This window comes from Brienomyrus brachyistius, chromosome 10 (assembly GCF_023856365.1).
Source record: "Brienomyrus brachyistius isolate T26 chromosome 10, BBRACH_0.4, whole genome shotgun sequence".
NCBI lineage: Eukaryota > Metazoa > Chordata > Actinopteri > Osteoglossiformes > Mormyridae > Brienomyrus > Brienomyrus brachyistius.
Window position 1 is genome coordinate 1,909,672 of NC_064542.1, and position 19,068 is coordinate 1,928,739.

General features: G+C 43.6%; 1 protein-coding gene across 2 annotated transcripts in view; it reads left to right on the forward strand.

Annotated features, from left to right (window-relative positions):
* Positions 1-19,068, forward strand: part of slc24a6a (solute carrier family 24 member 6a) — a 67,969-nt gene that overhangs the window by 37,790 nt on the left and 11,111 nt on the right. Inside the window, exons 4-13 of one of the 2 annotated variants that reach the window (XM_049029698.1) lie at positions 469-543; positions 2,236-2,320; positions 6,686-6,789; positions 10,473-10,547; positions 10,737-10,762; positions 11,670-11,723; positions 12,239-12,381; positions 14,672-14,703; positions 16,751-17,021; positions 17,775-17,941. In XM_049029698.1, coding sequence (XP_048885655.1) covers positions 469-543; positions 2,236-2,320; positions 6,686-6,789; positions 10,473-10,547; positions 10,737-10,762; positions 11,670-11,723; positions 12,239-12,381; positions 14,672-14,703; positions 16,751-17,021; positions 17,775-17,941 — 1,032 coding nt within the window. Of the gene's footprint in view, positions 1-468; positions 544-2,235; positions 2,321-6,685; positions 6,790-10,472; positions 10,548-10,736; positions 10,763-11,669; positions 11,724-12,238; positions 12,382-14,671; positions 14,704-14,996; positions 15,161-16,750; positions 17,022-17,774; positions 17,942-19,068 lie in introns of both variants that reach the window. The other variant, XM_049029697.1, reaches the window with a different exon arrangement.

Genomic DNA, 19,068 nt, shown 5'->3' on the forward strand with positions numbered 1-19,068 from the left:
AGCTCATGAGAGTTTTTCTTTACAAAAAAATGTTCTGAGGGCAGAAGGAACAATGAGTGGTTCAGAGAGAAAACAATCAAATTGTAGAGGTTGTGGGTCCAAATAAGTTGAGGCAGAACCAAGAGATCTGATTGGTTGGCCCCACCTCCTGTAGTCCTTGGACCCACCTCCCCTGCAATTTGATTGTTTTTCTCACTGAACCAATCATTGTTCATTCTGCCCTCAGAACATTTTTCTGTACATAAAACTCCCCAGAGTCTCCTGCAATGGCATTATACCTTTCTGTTTAAATGATTCAAAACCTGCTTATGTAATGTGCATTTAAGGTTTCTCCCAGCGTATCAGAAAGGACCCAACAGGTTCTGACCCATTGACATTTGAGTTGGAAGTCCTGCTTTCATTCTTCTACTAATGCTTTTTTTCAGTGTTCATGTCTGTGTTAATGTATATATGTTTCTCACGTCTCAGGCAATTTACATGTTCTATGCTCTTGCGATTGTCTGTGATGACTACTTTGTCCCATCCCTGGAAAAGATTTCAGAGGTAAGCACTTAGCAAGCAACCTTTAATGTCATTATCTGGAAACCATTTCTTTTGATTCTCATTCATTTCTGCATTGTACATTCTGAAGATTGAATACAATGTGCCCATTTTTATGCTGTGCCACACATTCGTGTTTTTTTATATATATACCTAACAGATAGGGCATAAATAAACAAAACATTACTTTTATATTTAATTAGCTTAAAGGTTTTCCCAGCGGAATATTTCTGCAGGCATTTGGGGAGGGCTGGGAAATCCAGATCAAAGCTGCCCCCTAGAAATCTCAAATAGCAAAGCTATTTTAAAGCAGAGCCTCATTAACTTTGTCCTGCTTAAATGATAAACGGAGTCCTGTTTTTTAGTTGAAACCCATGTCAGTGTGGTATAAATCTGGCCCTGGCTGGCTGCCATGCCATCAGTGCACTGCAGGGGGCACCGGCATCAGTATGCAGTCAACAGCTCGGTGCAACTTTGGAGGAAAAATATTACCGTAACCTTCTGTCCTTTTCTTCTTTGTTGGGGTTCCCACCGTATATCAATTAGGTACATGTGCACCAAAGAGTCCCCAGCTGTTTTAGCCTATATACTTCTGACTCCCCCCCACACCAAATGTGTGTTTAGGCTTTCTCTGCACATCTAGCCCCCATTTCAGACGTCCCACCTCTTCCTGAAGTTCCGGGAGTCTCCCGCAAATTGACTGACACCCAGGAACAATGCACAATGTCCGAGAAATCAGTCATTTTTATATCGTCATATTGTCCAGACATTGTACTGCAGTAAAGGCAGTCCCCAGGTTAAGAACATATAACTTACGAAGAACTCATACTTACGCATGGACTGCCATAAAGCCTGTTACAGTATAAACTTCAGTTAAATAATAACGAACACGCTCACTACTTTGTGACTCTCATGAAGTCATTGCATGGCTTCAGCAGTTCATTGACTCAAGATACAGTACAGTACTATAAGTAATTTCATTTATTATAACTGTATTATTATTGTTGTGTATCGCCGCGGTTGCTTGTGAGCAGGGAATCGCTCGGGCAGGCATACAGGCAAAAAGCAGGCGGACAGGCGGAATACGGGCAAAACTAGGGTTTAATCGACAGACTGGGACCAGGAAAACACCAGACGCCAACTAACATCAATGACAGACGAGGAACTGGGGTAAGACACGGACTGAAATAGACAGGACTGATCAAAATAACTAGACACAGCTGGGCACGATCAGGGAAGCACACGTGGATAATCAGGAGGGCGTGGCACACATGAGGATCGTACGAGCTGGGCGTGACAATTATGATGTTGTGCATTATTTTTTCCCACTTACCTCAAGTTCAACTTAAACACAGATTTAGGGAACAGATCTCGTTTGTACCTGGGTACTGCTCATGTATGGTATTTTGACAGTATTTTAAAAAGCCACACTACTCCAATATAATTTTCCAAACAGGGATAGGCAGGTAAATTCAAATGAAAATAACGCAGTATATGGCACGGTGACACCACCCAAGTCTAGCCAGCACGTCTCCCCCCACCCTCCCTGGAAATCACTATGCCTGAGGTGGGATGTCTGCCATTACCCTGATGTGCTAATACCTGATATCCTTGGCCATGTCATTCTTTCTTCATTAGCTTTGCTGCTGTCCAGTCTGCTGTGCCAATGTGTGTTAACCTGTTCCATCCCTCCAGAACCTGCACCTCAGTGAAGATGTGGCAGGAGCCACATTCATGGCAGCTGGCAGCTCAGCCCCAGAGCTCTTCACCTCTCTGATAGGTCAGTATAATGCCACACACTGCTACTCTCTTCTGATTTGTCAATAGGGCCCCTGCTCCCTCTCTCTTAACTCTCTGATAGGTCAGTATAATGCCACACACTGCTACTCTCTTCTGATTTGTCAATAGGACCCCTGCTCCCTCTCTCTTTTTTTTTTTTTACTTTTTTTATCCCTCTCTCTTAATTTACGAGGTGCTACGGTAACAATTATTTGGTCTTCATTTGGAAATAACTCTGTACAGTAACTCACTTTAGGGTATTCCAATTCAATACATTTTTATGTATAGAGTCACCCCAAATAGCTTTTACAGGAGTTTGTTGTAATACAGTCCTACAGTATACGACAACTATACAGAATAATTCAAAAAGAGGGAAGATGGAAGAGAAAGAAAGAAAGCAAGAAAGAAAGAAAGAAAGGCCAGGTTATAACAGAGGAGATGAACCAAAAACTCTCAAGCAGGGAGAAGAAAACCTCTGGGGCTCCAACATGAACTGGCTGCCCGACCTCCCTCTGCATGCTAACATTACAGACAAAGAATGGACTTGCTTGCTAAAAGCAGGGTGTAGACTGTGATCAAGGGCAAATCCAAAGTCCATCAATGAGTCAGTTCTCCATGCCGGCCTGTATAGGGTGGCACACTGACGGCTGCATTCACAAAGCCACAGTTCGTAGGTCACATCCACAATGTCACACTTCCATGGGACTGAACCAGGCCCACCCTGGGCACCATCTGGTCATATGGGAAGGACAAGCACAGTAGACCAAAGAGACATATGCAGCAGCAGCAGCAGCCATATTTACAATGTGTTAGTGTGTCATGTGTCCACATAACCCAGCGGGTAAGCTAAATTGAAGTAGGAGGGCTTCAGCTGAGACTTAAAGACCGATTCGGCATCCAGAAAATGAGCCGGCAAATTGTTCCACAATATAGGCTCCCTGTAGCAGAAGGCTTTACCGCAGTGCTTATTGCTTAATTTGTCCCGGAGCACAGCTGAGGTGCCTCACACGCTACTCAATATAATTAAACTTTAAAATTTATTTGAGTTAAACACTGGAATAAATACAAAGTGAACTAGCATGATTTTTTTTACATTTAAATTCAGCCTAAATCAGTATATTTCACTTATCTGGAAAAACCACACCACGCATGTTCAGAAAAATCCATTTTTTGGCCACCGAAACAGATGAGGTTACCTTCTGCACCATTCAACTCATCCAAGAGGGTCAGTCTTTCTCACAATTTGATGTCGATAAAAAATATTGCATGATCATGTGTTTAGGTAATTAATAGCACCTTAATGATGTTGAAGACAGATTTCTGCATGACGTCATTCAAAGTAAGTGTGCCTCATATAATATTGGTCTCAGTAGGTCTCTGTGCTCTTTATGAGCTCCAGGAGCTCAGAGTTTACAATTAAGCACTGCCGTACCATTATAATTATTTATATATTTATATTATTTATGTGGAATATCAAGGAAGCCTACATTCTGTGATCTCAGTGTACCATGCAGCTTGTAAGCTTGAATTAGAACTGTTTAGGTAGGTAGGTGCTAAACCTTTAGGTGCCTTATATGTAAGTAGGAGAACTTTTGAAGTCAGCCTTGATCCTAACGGGAAGCCAGTGCAGGGAACAAAGAGTAGGGGGTTATGTGTTCAAACTTTCTGCTGGTGACAATTCGAGCTGCGGCATTTTGAATACACTGCAAGGTGTTTAATGTGTGATGTGTGCTCCAAGATAGTACACCCTTACAGTGGTCCAACTTACTTTATACAAAAGCATGTATTAGATTCTCAGTGTCTTGAATAGTGATAAAACATTGTAGTATGGCAGTGTTACATAGCTGTAGGAAGCTTGCCTTTGATACTGCATCCACACGCAATTTGAACGAAAGGAGACAGCTAAGTTACGAGCTGAGCTGCTGACGAAAAATTCACCCCCTCAAAGCAAGATTACAGCAGACTTATCGATGGATTTGTCTCCAAACAACAGAGCCTTAGTTTTCTTTGCATTGAGTGACAAAACATTTTTATTCATCCAAGTCTTAACTTTATTAAGCCATTGGCTAAAGTGACAATAGAGAGGTGTCATTAGACATGGCTGAAATGTATTTTTGGGTGTCATCAGCATAGCGGTGATAATTAGCTAGGGTGACCGTACATCCAGTTTTTCCTGAACCTATCGGATATAAAAAAGCCTAAAATGTCTGGGATTTCACTTTCTTTCATGATGACATTTGCTTTCGACCCTCAGAATACTTTCAGTTTTAATATTTGTGATGCTTTGATGCCTCTCTTGCTGCATCCTGCCCCCCAGTGTCCACTTTGTGCAAAGCAAAACATAGTCACTCTAACATTATGTTTTCTCATTATGTTACCTAATGGCAGTGTGTAGAGAGAGACTCTATTGTATGACTGCGCACATGCGTTGGTCCTGTTACATGTTGATAACATCCAACAGAGTCTATGAGAGACAGGACACTTCTGCTGAAGGCATCAGTCTCTATGTATACATGTATATTGATATCTCCAAGTATTATAATTTTAGGTCAGTGAGAAGTTCCACAAATTCAGTTAGGATCGATGTGTATGGTCCAAGAGGTATGTGTACTGTAGGAATGAAGATATTCGGTTGAGACACCAGGTGAAGTAATGTTGCTTCAAATGTGAAATCTTTTATGATTTTGGGTTCAATTTTTAATAATGAGTTAAAAATAGCTGCCTGGCTGCCTCCCCCCTCGGAGCCACGTGGTTTCTGTATGGAACTAAACCCATCAAGTGAGGCTTCAGCAAGGGGAATAGTGTCTGTGGATCTGAGCCAAGTTTGTTAATAAGAACTGGTCCACAACGGTGTCAAGCACCCTGTCGTTGACAAGATGTGATTTGTTTACCAGAAAGCAAACGTTCAGTAATGAAAATTTTATGTTGGGTTTATGTTGTGGCTCATTTAATCTTATCAGTGGGATTGATATTAAGTTATCAGCACATGAGCCCTTAGTAGAACATTTACGTTTAAGTCTTGTCTAGTAATATATTGTCACGCCGTAATGTGAGCATGGCCCGGAGAATCAGGAACTAGGTGTTTATTCGGGGGAGAAACAACAAAGCGAAGCACAATACGGTGAGGACGTCAATGACAGGAAACGTAATGAAATACACAGGACTCGACGGAAATAACACGCAATAGCTGGTAACAATCGGAATTCCACACGAGGGGCGTTAAGAGGGGCGTGGCACACAGGAGGATCGGGCGTGACAAAAATACTATATTCTTTCTAGACTGTTTCTATATGGCTGTTGTAGACCTAAAGGTGGGAGAATAAACAGCCTTCGATTTAAGATTGCAAGGCTGAGGCCTGGGCAGTGCTTTCATTAGTCAGGCTGACAAACTTATTGCCATGTTTTGGGATAGCATTAATGATCCCCTCCCATTCAGCCGGACGAACAGACGGACACACAGACGCTTTATTAATCCCGAAGGATATTTAGACCCCCTGCCTCGTGCCCATTGCTTCCGGGATAGGCTGCGGACATCCCGCAACCCAGTAGGATAAGCGGGTTGGAAAATAGATGGATGGACCTATAGCGAGAAGTAAGCTGGCTGTGCGCTGCGATTGCGGCGTATCTATAAATCCCTCAATATGCTTCATCTCCAGTAAAGTACTAATGCGCTCCTCCAGTTCAACTATGACTAAACATTTCTGGCATGCGAAAATGATCAGGAAAGATGCAAGGACAGCCGACGCTGTACATGCCATAGCACTCGCAAAACACAGCAGCAGAAGGCACAATCGTGATTTCCCTTTCGTGATCAGGGAATGTGATTTGGAGTTTGGAGATTTTGTTGTGGAAAATGATTAATATGTCCGAATTTGTAATTTAACTTGCCGAGTTTTCCTTCCGATTATTTTATCATACTTATTATTTTGGCTATATATACAGTTTGAAAGCTACCGTGTTACTAAACGATTTAATTCTAATTATTTGGCTTTTTTTTTCAATTACTTTTGCACATTTCCACAAGAGACCAGTAGATGTCAGCACATTCATCACTGTTCACCCATTTATGTGGCTAAACATTATGTTAGGGGAGGTGAGCAAATGATGATAATTAAAACGGCATGGGGCATATGAGAGACCATACTGTCTGTTCCTATTAGGGGGACATGGGCTCTTCTTTCTGAGACCGTAATGCAAACAATAATCACTGTAAGTGTAAGTCTAATCACCAGCGCAGCGCAACCGAATCGCATGCATCCCCTGCAACAAAAACTTGGTATCTTATCAAAATATATAATAACGAACTGTAAATAGACTATTGTTGTTTTCTGTGACATTAACACGGAAATACCTTTTCCCCTGTCAGGCGTTTTCATCACAAAAGGCGATCTTGGGGTCGGTACCATCGTGGGCTCCGCGGTCTTCAACATCCTTGTGATCATCGGGGTGTGTGGGATATTCGCTGGACAGGTTTGTCCCTTAGACCAATATTACATTTATTTCTTCTATATTTATATTCATTTGGCAGGTATTTTTATTGAACATGTCTTACTGCCAACTTTGGTTACACTCCATGGTATGCAACATTGCTTCATATATATATGAAGACAGACCTTATGTTACATAAGTATATAGTAACGTAACATTCCTAAGCGATTATGGTCCTGGAAGTTCTGTTATGCTACATCTGTTAGCAATAATATTTAAAAACATGTAAGGCTGTACTTTAATTTAGCAATCAGTCAATTAAGTTAGATCAACTAATAAAATTTAATCAGAATAAGAGCAAAGCTTTTTAGACTAGCAGATTGAATCAGAAACAGGCAAACCTTATTTGGGGACCACTGAGAAGTATACTCTGACTCTGGGGAAAAAGAGTTCCAGGAAAACAGTATCAATAAACTCAAATTATGTCACAAATATCACAAAAGCTCTAAAGAACGTGCCAGATTATCTAAATGGGACTGAAATCACTTTGGCCTCAGAAATCTATGATATTCAGTTTCTCCAGGCAGGGCACTGAGAGGGGCTGGTGTGGATGACAGTATCTGTCAGCTGAAACCTGCTGACATGTGGATCCTTTTTCTAAACACTGTCACAAGTCGGATGTCTGGGTCGTGTTGGTGATCTGAGAGCTGAGGGCCAGATGGCCCTAAGCAGGAGGCAGTGAGCAGAGCAGAAAGGATGGCTAAATATTTTGTTTATAATGTTTTGGCTTTGTGGGAGGGTAGTCGAGTGCAATTTGGATGAACTCGGATGGACTGTGGCAGAGTGAGGCAGAGCACACCTTACTGTGAGTGAAACCTGACAGAATAAAGAGCTTCAGGCGATAGCGTTCGTTGCTAAGGTTGCCATCAGAATTACGGTGGGTCTCCAGAGTCTGAAAGGCTTTAGGTTTGGTAGCTAGGCTTGTATGCAAAATGTAGAGCAAAGGCAAGGAACCCTTAACCACAGAGGAACACGGTGTCTTTCTGCTATTTGGTTACATTTCTCTTACTTTAATTCCACCTGAAACACCAGTTGAACCCAGATTATATTCCAATAAAACCCAAGTTACGCAAAACTTAAAGCCATAATGGGAACCGTCAATTTAACCAAGTTTCTCCACTGTAGAGTGAGTCTGAGTCCTAGACATGTGCATATGAGAAGCCTCAGCAGTCCGTGAAGCTGCATTTAAACACAGGTATATGGGACAAGATCATCACTAAGAACAGGCCCTATTAAGGCTAAAATATTGACAAGATGTGTTTTATTTTCAACTTTTATGCCAGTGCAGGGAGGACAAATATTTTAGAGTGAGAATGCTGTATTCGGTGCCATTTGGAGGCTTTTCAAGGGTATACTTCAAAAAAACAGATAGCAGAACATTACAATAATCTAATCTAGACGTAATGAATGCGGGGGCTAGATTTCCCCCCTCGTGCATGTTAGCCATATTCCAGATTCCTCCTGGGCTGTATTTTACATTCCACAATCAAACAAAAAATAACCTGCAAGGTACAATTCTAATTTAAATGACATAAACTTGTCAAAACCATGTGTTTTAGTTGTTGCTTTAGTAGCAGTGATATAGAATCTGTCCAAATGCAGGTTATTATCTCTCTACACACATAACTCACTTTAACCTTGACTTACAGGAGTAGGATAGAATGCTGTGTGTCTCACATAGACCATAAACTTCCCTGTCATTAGCATACAAGATTTACCATGTCTGCTAATAGTAACCCCATGGGAAGCATGTATAGGGAGACAATAAGCCGGTTTCGCTCTTTGGCAATCTATAACCGACCAATTTGAATTTGGTAGACACATCATTTAATCAAACAGAACAATAATGCTTTTACAAATAAAACTAAAACCGGTAAAGCACAAGACCACTGGGATTTAGCAGAGTATGATGATTTAGGTTAAAAACAGCACGTAAGTCCAAAACACGGGAACAGAGATTCTGCCACAATCAGTGGAGAGAGAGGGCAAGTCATTCATCACTTTGATCCAGATCAGGTCTACTGTAGGTGACTCGGTTTGGAAAACAGAAGAGTTTAATTCTAATCCATCCGTCATTCAGATGTCTTGATGTGGGTGATCATAGAGACTTTGTTGAGGTATGGGGACTGGTAAGATCATAGATGTTAGATGGTGCTGTTCTCCTGAATGCCCTGTATACTATTACCAACGTACTGTGACATGATGCAGATTCCCTCTAGGGAGAGTAGAAGTAATGAAATGTCTTTGAAGGGCAAAAAGAACACAGGCAGCCGCAGAGTTTTGATGGCTTGAGTCGGAAGTCCCGCGAAAGGCAGGATGTGGTTGTCCCAGTCATAAATGGTGGCCTCCTTGCCTAACTATCGGGTTGATGGCAATGCAAAGAGCAGATGGATTTGTCTGTTCATTTGTTATGTACCAGTGAAGTTCTCCTTGAGGGTAAAGTCAAGGCACATTCCTGGTCTTGATCAAGTAATGAGGGGGAGTTTACAGTGGAGTAAGGCTGGTATTAACAAAACTGGCGGGATGGTGATTTAAGAACTTATCCTTAATGTTTAAATCCCTACTTGCTTATGTTCTAGCTCAGGAGTTAGAATTAATTACTCGTCTCTAAAGTACCATTTTATGGGGATGGATATTTTTTTACTGGAGCAAATCAGGTTGATTAACTTGAACAGCAGTACTACAGCAGGCTCCATCTCGACTGGACCGGCGACCTTCAGATTGCAGGGGCAGCTAATTACTGCTGCACTATCCTAAGTATGTAAATATGTATCCTGTTCAACCACTGGAAGCCTCTCTGTTGTACTTTGAGGTTGCGAATTAATTAATCAGGGGTGGAAAGTTCAGGTCCAGAAAGTTAAAAAATCCAAAATCAAGATATAGTTTCAACTAACTAGTTGAATATAAAGAGTCACAGTCAGAGTATTCAACTGGTTGGTTGGAACAAAATTGTTTTCTGGATTTTTAGTCTCTGGACCTGAAGTTTCCTCCTGTGTCATTAACAAGTTTCGCATTTCCACACTAGGTTAGAAAGCCTTTATATAAGTTTTGTGGTCCGCATTTGTTTTATTGTTATGTTGTTACTGATTGTGAAATAATTCACCTTTTTGAAAACTGTTTTTCTTGTGAAGAGAATTTAAGTTTACCCACTGTAATTAATGGGGGGTGTTACCTCAAGGGCACTGAATGTCCTGTCCATGTTCTCATGTTGCTACTTGAACTGCATAACCTCTCTTCACCGTGCTTCGTGTCTCTACGTGACAGACTCTCCATATATGGTATCTGTTAAGCTGCATACTTCAGTTCTGCGAGCTGTCATGTACTTTATCGTTTGGCCAAGTTGCTGTCAATCATCGGTGTTTTAGTTGGTTCTTGACCAGCTCACGAAAAAAAAAATCTAATCCAATCCCAGGAAAGAATAAGACACATTTTTGCACACAATATTTTACAGCTACAGATACAACAGGGAAGTAAATATTTCCCAATGTCATTGTTATTTACGGTAATGCTGAATACTGTAGTTACAAGTGTGAGCGCAGTAAGATGAGGTTGTAATACATTATAAAGTATTCTTCACCCTGTGATCATACACCCCCCCCCCCCCCCCATGTGACCCCACAACAGATGAGACCCTAAGCAAAGCCTTTTATCCCTTGTTCCCTCAGACGGTGACTTTAACCTGGTGGCCTCTGTTCCGTGACTCTGTCTACTACATCTTCTCTGTTCTGGCCTTGATCCTGGTGAGGTTCTACCTTACTCTCTTAAAGCTTCAGCTTTGTAATAATACTTCTCCTGGAATGATGCTTCTCGTCACCCGCCTGTGTCTGTGTATGAAATCACGTGCACATAATACGTACAGTAATTATGGGACAAAACATAATAAGGATTTATTTTGGGGATTATGCTGACTAACGCTCTGATGTTTGCAGGTGATCTATGATGAGAAGGTTATCTGGTAAGTTTTCATTCATTACCGATCCCATTCTAATCGTGTTTTTTTGTTTTTGTTTAATACTATTTGTTATCACCCGGGTTCGAGTCTCCGCCTGGGTTACATGTGTGTGGAGTTTGCATGTTCTCCCCATGTCGTCATGGGGTTTCCTCCGGGTACTCCGGTTTCCCTCCACAGTCCAAAAACATGCTGAGGCTAATTGGACTTGCTAAATTGCCCATAGGAGTGCATGTGTGAGTGACTGATTTGTGAGTGTGCCCTGTGATGGGCTGGCCCCCCATCCTGGGTTATTCCCTGCCTTGTGCCCATTGCTTCTGGGACAGGCTCCGGACCCCCCACAACCCAGTAGGATAAGCGGTTTGGAAAATGGATGGATGGACTGTTTGTTATCTGGTTGTGAAGCAGACTTATTATATAACTGTAACTGTATGTATTTGGCCGCTGTTCTTGATTTGGATGGGACAGTGAACAGAACCATATAGCATCAGGGCCAAAGGCATAGGGATTTTTTGGGAGTATAATTGGAGACTGATGTAACTAAAACTGAGATGAACAAAATTGAATCTATAGGAGCTGAACTGATGATAATGGACAGGTTAAATGAATGACAATGCCTGTCAACTGACTGTGGTCTACCCAAGGACATTAGGCTCCTAGAATGATTTGGAGAGAGTAATATTGTTAATAATAATTAACAATAAATGTGAGTACAGTACACATTCTTTATACTTTTTGCTGTTCTCTTTGATCATGGCAGTGTTTTCGTATAAGTGGATATGTAACCGTAAAACAACATTTGTGCGCATTCGGAGTAATTAAGCAAGAAATGTATGTTATTATAGAAATATTGTGTATATGTATATATACACGTGGGGCTGCAGTAGATGACATCTCCTGTCTCCTGTCCCAGGTGGGAGGCTATAGTCCTCATCTCCATGTATGGTATCTACATTCTGATCATGAAGTGAGTCAACGCGCTTTTGTTTTCCATCCATTCACACTGGCATTCATTCACTGGTTTTCTTCTATTCGCTTGAGATTTGTTTTACATGAGCCTCCCTGACAGGGAGCACTGAACACAAAAAACCTTTGATATTGACATGTTTACCATATAAAGCGAAAATGCCAGAAGGATATATAATGCAAAGCAAGCATAGGGAATGCTAACAAACTGGAGTAAAAATGTTAGTATACATTTTATATACCTGAGCCTGGCAGGCAGCCACAACTTCTGTGCTTTGCTATGTCATGTTTATTGTGAAGTATAGATTGTCGAACAGGAATGTGAACAAACATGCATGTTGCTTAGTTACCAGTCTTCTCCTGCAGTGAGATATATTCACTGGAGTTACTCAGGGTGAGTATTTTCTCCGGTTTCGCGACGCTCCCGCCCTGCGAATAGCTATAGATCAGCATCTAAGCCAGCAGCACTGTGATCGTAGTGCTGCATGTCTGACGCTGTGTCTGGGCCCCTCCCAGGTTTAACACCCAGATCTGGGCGTTTGTGGAGCGGCGGTGTGGAGGTCCAGGGCTGCCCTGTCTGGGGAACAGCCGGCACCGAGACGGGGCAGTAGGAGAGGGAGGGTCTAACCACGACACCTCCATGGTCCTGCTAAGAAAAGGTGCATGTTTCTGTCTCTCTCCTGTCCTCCTGTCCCGGTCAGGTGTGTGTTTTTATTTGTTTATTTTTTAAAGTCAGACTTTCAGAGTTCATCATAAATTTGAGTCTTTTCCTGACTCTTCAAGCAGTACTAGGGTTAGCTAGTAACAATACAATCTTAGACTTCTCCAGGCTGGTCAACTCTGTGACTCAGCACAGCAAAGTTCTGGCAGCTTTGACACAATCACATGTCTGTATATTGTTTAGTTTTTACTGTTAAGTCTAATTAGAATGAACTGTCAAGAGGAATCGGCGCAGACTGCTGATTGGTCAGGAAAGCATGAGTGACTCAGTGATTGGATGGGATATTTGAGAGGATGGTGCTCGGATCTGTAACCTACAGCACTGCATCGTCTGTCAGTGTTAACATTTCTGCCAGGCTGTCAGAGATTAAGCGTGTATCCCAGGTCTCGCCCTGTCATACGTTTTCTTACTCCATTTGAAGAAGCAGGTCCTGTTTATTCCTGCTTAGTGTTAATCACATAGGATAAATCACTTACAAATTACCACCAGAACCCAGCGAAGAGGGACAGCCTTCTGAATCTTTTTTTTTTTATTTCCTATGACTCATTCCCCCTCCTGCATCTCTGCTCTCAGGACAGTTTAAACATCAGATGCATGTGAACCACCCTCTTTCAGCTCCTGATAAACTTTGCCTAAAAGATTCTGGCTTTGGAATTTTTCGCTCAGCCTAGAATCTTCCTCAGGACTGAGGTACCCAGAGTGCAGTTTTGTAAAACGGTCACATTTGGGGGTGGGGGCATCTTCTCTCCCCTTCACTGGGAGCTGGCATTGGCTGCTTCACACTGAACCAACCAGCTCATTAGTCGTTGAACTGAATGCGGCGTTAGTCAGATGGCTACTGAGTCTTCCAGGGATACTGTCCATGCTTTCTTGGAGTGATTTCACATTGAGGTGCAGCGTAGCTTAAGTGCCTTGCCATCTGAGAAGATGCATTTTGTTATGTTTTTCCCCTCTAAGCAAATCTCTCTTCAGTAATCAGGACACTGGAAGGTGCACGAATGGTGCACATTTACCTTATTATTCTCTAACTTTATTACCCATTTTGCTTACACCAGATTATTACCTCCAGTAATAATCAGTAATATTTCCGTATCTTTCCTGCCATTTTATTTTAACCTTATATCTGCCCTCAGTATTCAATTATCTCTCACAAGCTGTGTAATATAGAGAGACTCAGCCAACCTGGCTGACAAATCCCCTTTTTAATTGTGTTTTTACCAATTTCACATTCCTGAAAACTGCCTGATTTACTTAAGCCGATCTGCTTTGATACTTGACCAGTTGTGCAGTGTACCTTGGGACTCACAGCACTATTTAGGAACACATATAATAGGTGGGAAAGTCCTTTACCATGAGATCATACTCTCCAGTCCTAACAACAAGCCACCACCAGGCTTGAACTTGAGTAAGTAATAATAATAATAGATACTTTATTGATCCCTGTGGAAAAATTCTCTTTATGCTCTTTGTAGAGTAAGTTGTACGCGAAGGGCAGCCATCTGTTGCGGCATCCAGGGAGCTGGGGGTTAAGGGCCTTGCTCAAGGACCCGCGGGCGTGCCGAAGCTGGATTCGAACCGGTTACCTTCTGACCACGGGCACACAGGCTTAGCCCTGTAGTAAAGTAGTAATGACAGATTGCAGGTATTTGACTTTACTCTCATGGGTGAGGCAACATCCCAGGGCACAGTAGCTAATCTGAATTGCTGAAGGGTGCTGCAATATACATATCGATTCCCAGATTGACAGACAGTCATGGCCCCCATCTCGCCAACCACATGCAGAAACTGTTGGGATTTTTGAAGTTGAAGTAGGAGACATAAAGTTCAGTTGGACAGCTTTCATCCTGTTGTCCCCGGTGAGAGATACAGAGAGTGTTTCTAACAAGGCCTGTGACAGCAGAATTTTCATAGCCGGCTCTGCAGCGTGAGGGAGGTTCAAGGTCACACTGTGTCTCAGGCAGGGTGGGAAATCTCACAGGGGGCCTTAAAGACGAGATTAGAGAGCCGGCGGCTCCGGGCCAAGGTCCTACTCAGGAGAGGGACGCCAGTCAGAGTGAGACAGGAAATGTACGTCTCCTTCAACTTAACTGCTCTCAGTGTGTGTTTCAGTTTCTGTCTCTGTCTGTCTTCTCCGGTGTTTTCTGTCTGACTGTGGTCTTCCACTCTGGTTTTCTTCTCTGCCTATATCTATCTGCTCAGATGTGTCTCTGCTACTCCTATCTTTCCAGGTGTATCTCTCTACTGCTGTCTGTCTACTCAGGTGTGTTTTTGTATCGCTGTCCCCTACCTACCGACCCCCCCACAACACATCCTGAATGCACCACATTCTGTCTGTCCAGGTGTCCATTTGTGTTTCATCAGTATGATCAGGGTGTCTGTATATCCGTAAGGGGGGGGAGGGGGGCTGTCAGTATTGAGTACCCACTGCTGTCTGTCTGTGCTGTTGTCTGCACCGCGCCTTGTGGCTGTGGATGCCCCCCCCCCACTCCCAGTCAATACTGATGCAAGAACCAACCCCCTCCCCCCCTACTCCTGCCCCACCCCCCTCCCAAGGTCACCGCCCTGGGCAGGAGTCCCCTGTAATGATGGTGGACGAGCTCTTCAGCCTGCACCCCCACCAGTTCACCTTATCGGAGGCCAGCCTGCGCATCATGATCACGCAGCACTTTTCCCCCCGCACACGCCTCAGCATGGCGGGGCGTATGCTCATCAACGAGGTACGGGGGGGTCCAGCGTGAGGGAGGGGCGGAGGAGGATGCAGAGCATGGGCTGGAAATCACAAATATAAACCCCAGGCTACATAAGGGATTCATCTCTGAAGGAAAATGATTCTGTTATGTTCTTCCTCATACCTATTTTCCATGTAATTTTACATAGTTACAATTATTCATGTGCAGGCTGATCTCCACCATTTGTGATATGGCCATAATTGTCATTCCACACATTTCTCTTAGGAGAAATGCACCTTTTTACTCTTTCTGTATTATTTTCATTGCTACATGAAATGCTTGATTGCTTAGAACAGCAACATCTATTGATGGTCTTTGTCCCGCTGTCTTGCTGCTCTGGCCTCTGCATCTCTGTGCTGCTGCCTGCTGTGCTTTGCAGCTCTGTGTACTGTGTAGTGCTGTGCTGGACACCCTGCGCTGTCCTGTGTGCTCCTGTGTTGGGCTGTACACAGTGTTGCAGTGCAGTAGATGCTGCTGTGTTGGGTTGTACAGAGGCCATGTTATATTACGCTATGCTGTGTTGTGGTGTGTTGGAATGTGTAGTGCTATAGTCCTGTAGTTTACACTCTGCTGTGCTGTACACAGGGCCCTAGATTTTCCTGTGTTCTTCTATTTTGGCCTCTGCACAATGCTGCAGTGACCTAGTTTTTGCTGTGTTCTTCTAGGTTGGGCTGTGCACAGTAATGTAGTCTCCTACATTTTGTTGTGTTGTTGTATGTTGGGATGTGTAGTGATGTAGTCCTCTAGTTTACACTGTGCTGTACACAGGGCTCTAGTCCCCTCGTTTTTTTTTCTTTGATCTTTGTTGGGCTATTCACAGTGCTGTAGTCTACTAGTTTTTGTTGTGTTGTTGTGTGTTGGGTTGTATAGTGCTGTAGTCCTCTAGTTTGCATTGTGCTGTTCTGTGCACAGTGCTTTAGTCCCCAGGGCTGTGCTGTTTTGTCCTGCATTTGGCTGTACTGTGCTGTACTTCTCAAATTTATGCCTCATTGGGCTCTATAGTGCTGTAGAATCCTAGTTTGTACTGTGTTGGGCTGTGCTCAGTGCTGTAGTCCCCGAGTTTTTATTGTGCTGCTGCGTGTTTGGTTGTATAGTCCTCTAGTTTACAATTGCGGTGCTGTGAACAGGGCTGTAGTGCGTACGTTATACTGTTTTGTCCTGTATCTGGTTGTACCGCCCTAGTTAATGCTGTGTTGCACATTGCTGTAGTCCCCTAGGCTATGCTGTGTTTTTTCCTATGCTGAGCTGTGCACAGTTCTCTAGTCCCCTGGGCTATATTATATTTTCCTGTTTAGGGCTGTGCATATTGCTGTAGTCCCCTAGTTTATGCTGTGTTTTTCTCTGCTGGGCTGTACAGTGCTATAGTTCCCTAGTCTATGCTGTGCTATCCTGTGCTAGGCAATACAGTGCTGTAATCGCCTGGGCTATGCTGTACATGGCTGTGCTAGGTGCTGTAGTTCCCTAGGCTATGCTTTGTTTTCTGTGTACAGTGCTATTGTCCTCTACTTCATGCTGTGTATTCCTGTGTTGACCTTTTGCCCAAGGCTTTTTTTACCTGATAGGATCTTCTCTCTATAGCGACAGAGACTCATCAGGAACCAAAGTCCAGGGGGCAGCAGTGGTAGCGGGGCGGGGGACACCCCCGTGAAAAGTAACTCTGGGGTACAGGGAGGCTCCTGGGGAATAGAAAATGGGGGCGCCCTGGAGAATGAGAGGCAGCCCCTGGAGGAGCCCGGGGAGAGGGGAGAGGAGGGTGGAGCAGAGGTGGAGACGGAGACAGAGAACATTCAGCCAGAAGACATGGAGGAGGATGAAGTCGACGAGACATTTAGACCCCTCAAGATGCCAGGTGAATTTGTGGAATGAGCGGTTATGATGTCACAATTTTTGTTAATCCATTCATCCATCCATCCATCCATCCATCCATCCACCTAATCGCTTATCCTGATCTGGGTCACAGGGAACCTGGAGCCTATCTCAGATAGCATAGGGCACAATGCTGGGGGACATCCTGGAAAGGATACCATCTAAATTCAAAATAATAATCATGAATTAGCAAAAGTCAACAAAGCATTGTGACAATTTTTATTAGTTATTACGGTAAATCCTGCAGGGGTTCATGCACATGTTCTCTCTGTGTCATGCAGGGTTCCACTAGGTGCTCCAATTTCCTCTCGCAGTCCAAAGACCTTGGTTAGGCTAATTGACTTCTCTGAATTTTACATCGTGTATGATTAGTGTGTGATTGATAGGATTAAAAGCAGACTCTGACTTTAATGCTGACGTGGGTGTATGTGCCCTGCGATGGACTGGCATCGCTTCCAGGATGTACCAGGCCCCCCAGCGGCTCTGACAAATGATTAGAAGATAGATGGTGACTGTGTTACTCTTTCTGCATTGAGTTGGTGTACAGTGACATCATGTCTGTGCTGTGTTAGTGAGTAGGAGGTGGACGCTTTGCGAGCCGCTGCTGCCTGTATGCCAGGCTTTCCCGCTGTTTGAAGCAAGTCCACTAAGCACTCTAGCCTTCCAGATTTTTCCCTCAGCCGCCACCTGCTGTGCCTCCCTGCTCATTATCACACTGGTGTCATCCTCGCCACAGGGGGGCGCTGCAACCGTGTGAAGTGGCTGGTGTCCTGGCCCCTTGGTCTGCTGCTCTACTACACTGTGCCCAACTGTGTGCACCCGCGCTGGCATCGGTGGTTCATGGTCACTTTCGTGGCCTCCACGCTGTGGATCGCCATCTTCTCCTACCTCATGGTGTGGATGGTAAGGGTGTGAGCAGACTGCAGCCTGTGTTAGCAGATGTGACCAGAGAGCCCTGCAGATCCCATATAATTGACATCACGCCTCCCAGGAGAGCTGGCCTAATTATCTCAGATGATCGCAATATGTAATGTTAAGTTTACACTGCTCAACTTTAGCCCCTGATTTTCCGCTCGGCAGCAGTTTATCAAGATCACCGACAACAGCCTCAATTCGGAGGCAAATTGGTGTTCGCTTGGTGCTGGCAAATCCGCAGTCGATCGCTGTGTGCGAATTGTTCAAAGACGCGACCAGACAGAGTCACTGATGTGTCGCGGACGCCCTCTCAGATATCTAGCTGGCTAAATATCTGGACCCGTGGGCGACTCCAAATCCTGTGGTGTGAAAGTGTTGTGACCCGGTTGCGACTGGTAATAAAAGTGGTGATGAGCTGCAGCCACTGAGAGCGCAAGACATGGGGTGAGGGGAAACCCGGGAGAGGTGCTTAGAAAGGTGTGAAAAGTTCAGTTTGCTTAGTAACTGTTTTTAATATTCAGGGAAGAGGTATTATCTCTCTCTCTGTCTCTCTCTCTGTCTCTCGCTCGCTCTCTCTCTCTCTCTCTCTCTCTCTCTCTCTCTCTATATATATATATATATATATATATATATATATATATATATATATATATATATGTGTGTGTGTGTGTGTATGTGCGCGTGTGTGTGGATAGATAGATAGATAGATAGATAGATAGATAGATAGATAGATAGGTGTGTGCGTGCGTGTGCTAAGTGTTTCCTAAAAGTCCTATGTTTAAAAGGACTAATTTGCAGCACATTTGTAAATGTAGATCGTATGTTGTCATTTGATTAAAGTTTTTTAACAATTTGTAGCTTAGTAACATTTACTGGAGAATTAACAGTAAATGGGAGACCAGACATTCATGAGCAATTGCTCCTGGTGAAAGATGTTGTAGTGTGTGACCCCCTGTTGCTGATCAGTTATATAGCGTATTACCACAAGAACTTCAAGATTCCCAGTTAGAAGACAAGTCAGGTAGTGTGAGCAGCACACTGATCTGATGGCTTAGAAAGTCGTGTAGTGTGAGCAGCACACTGATCTGATGGCTTACAAAGTCGTGTAGTGTGAG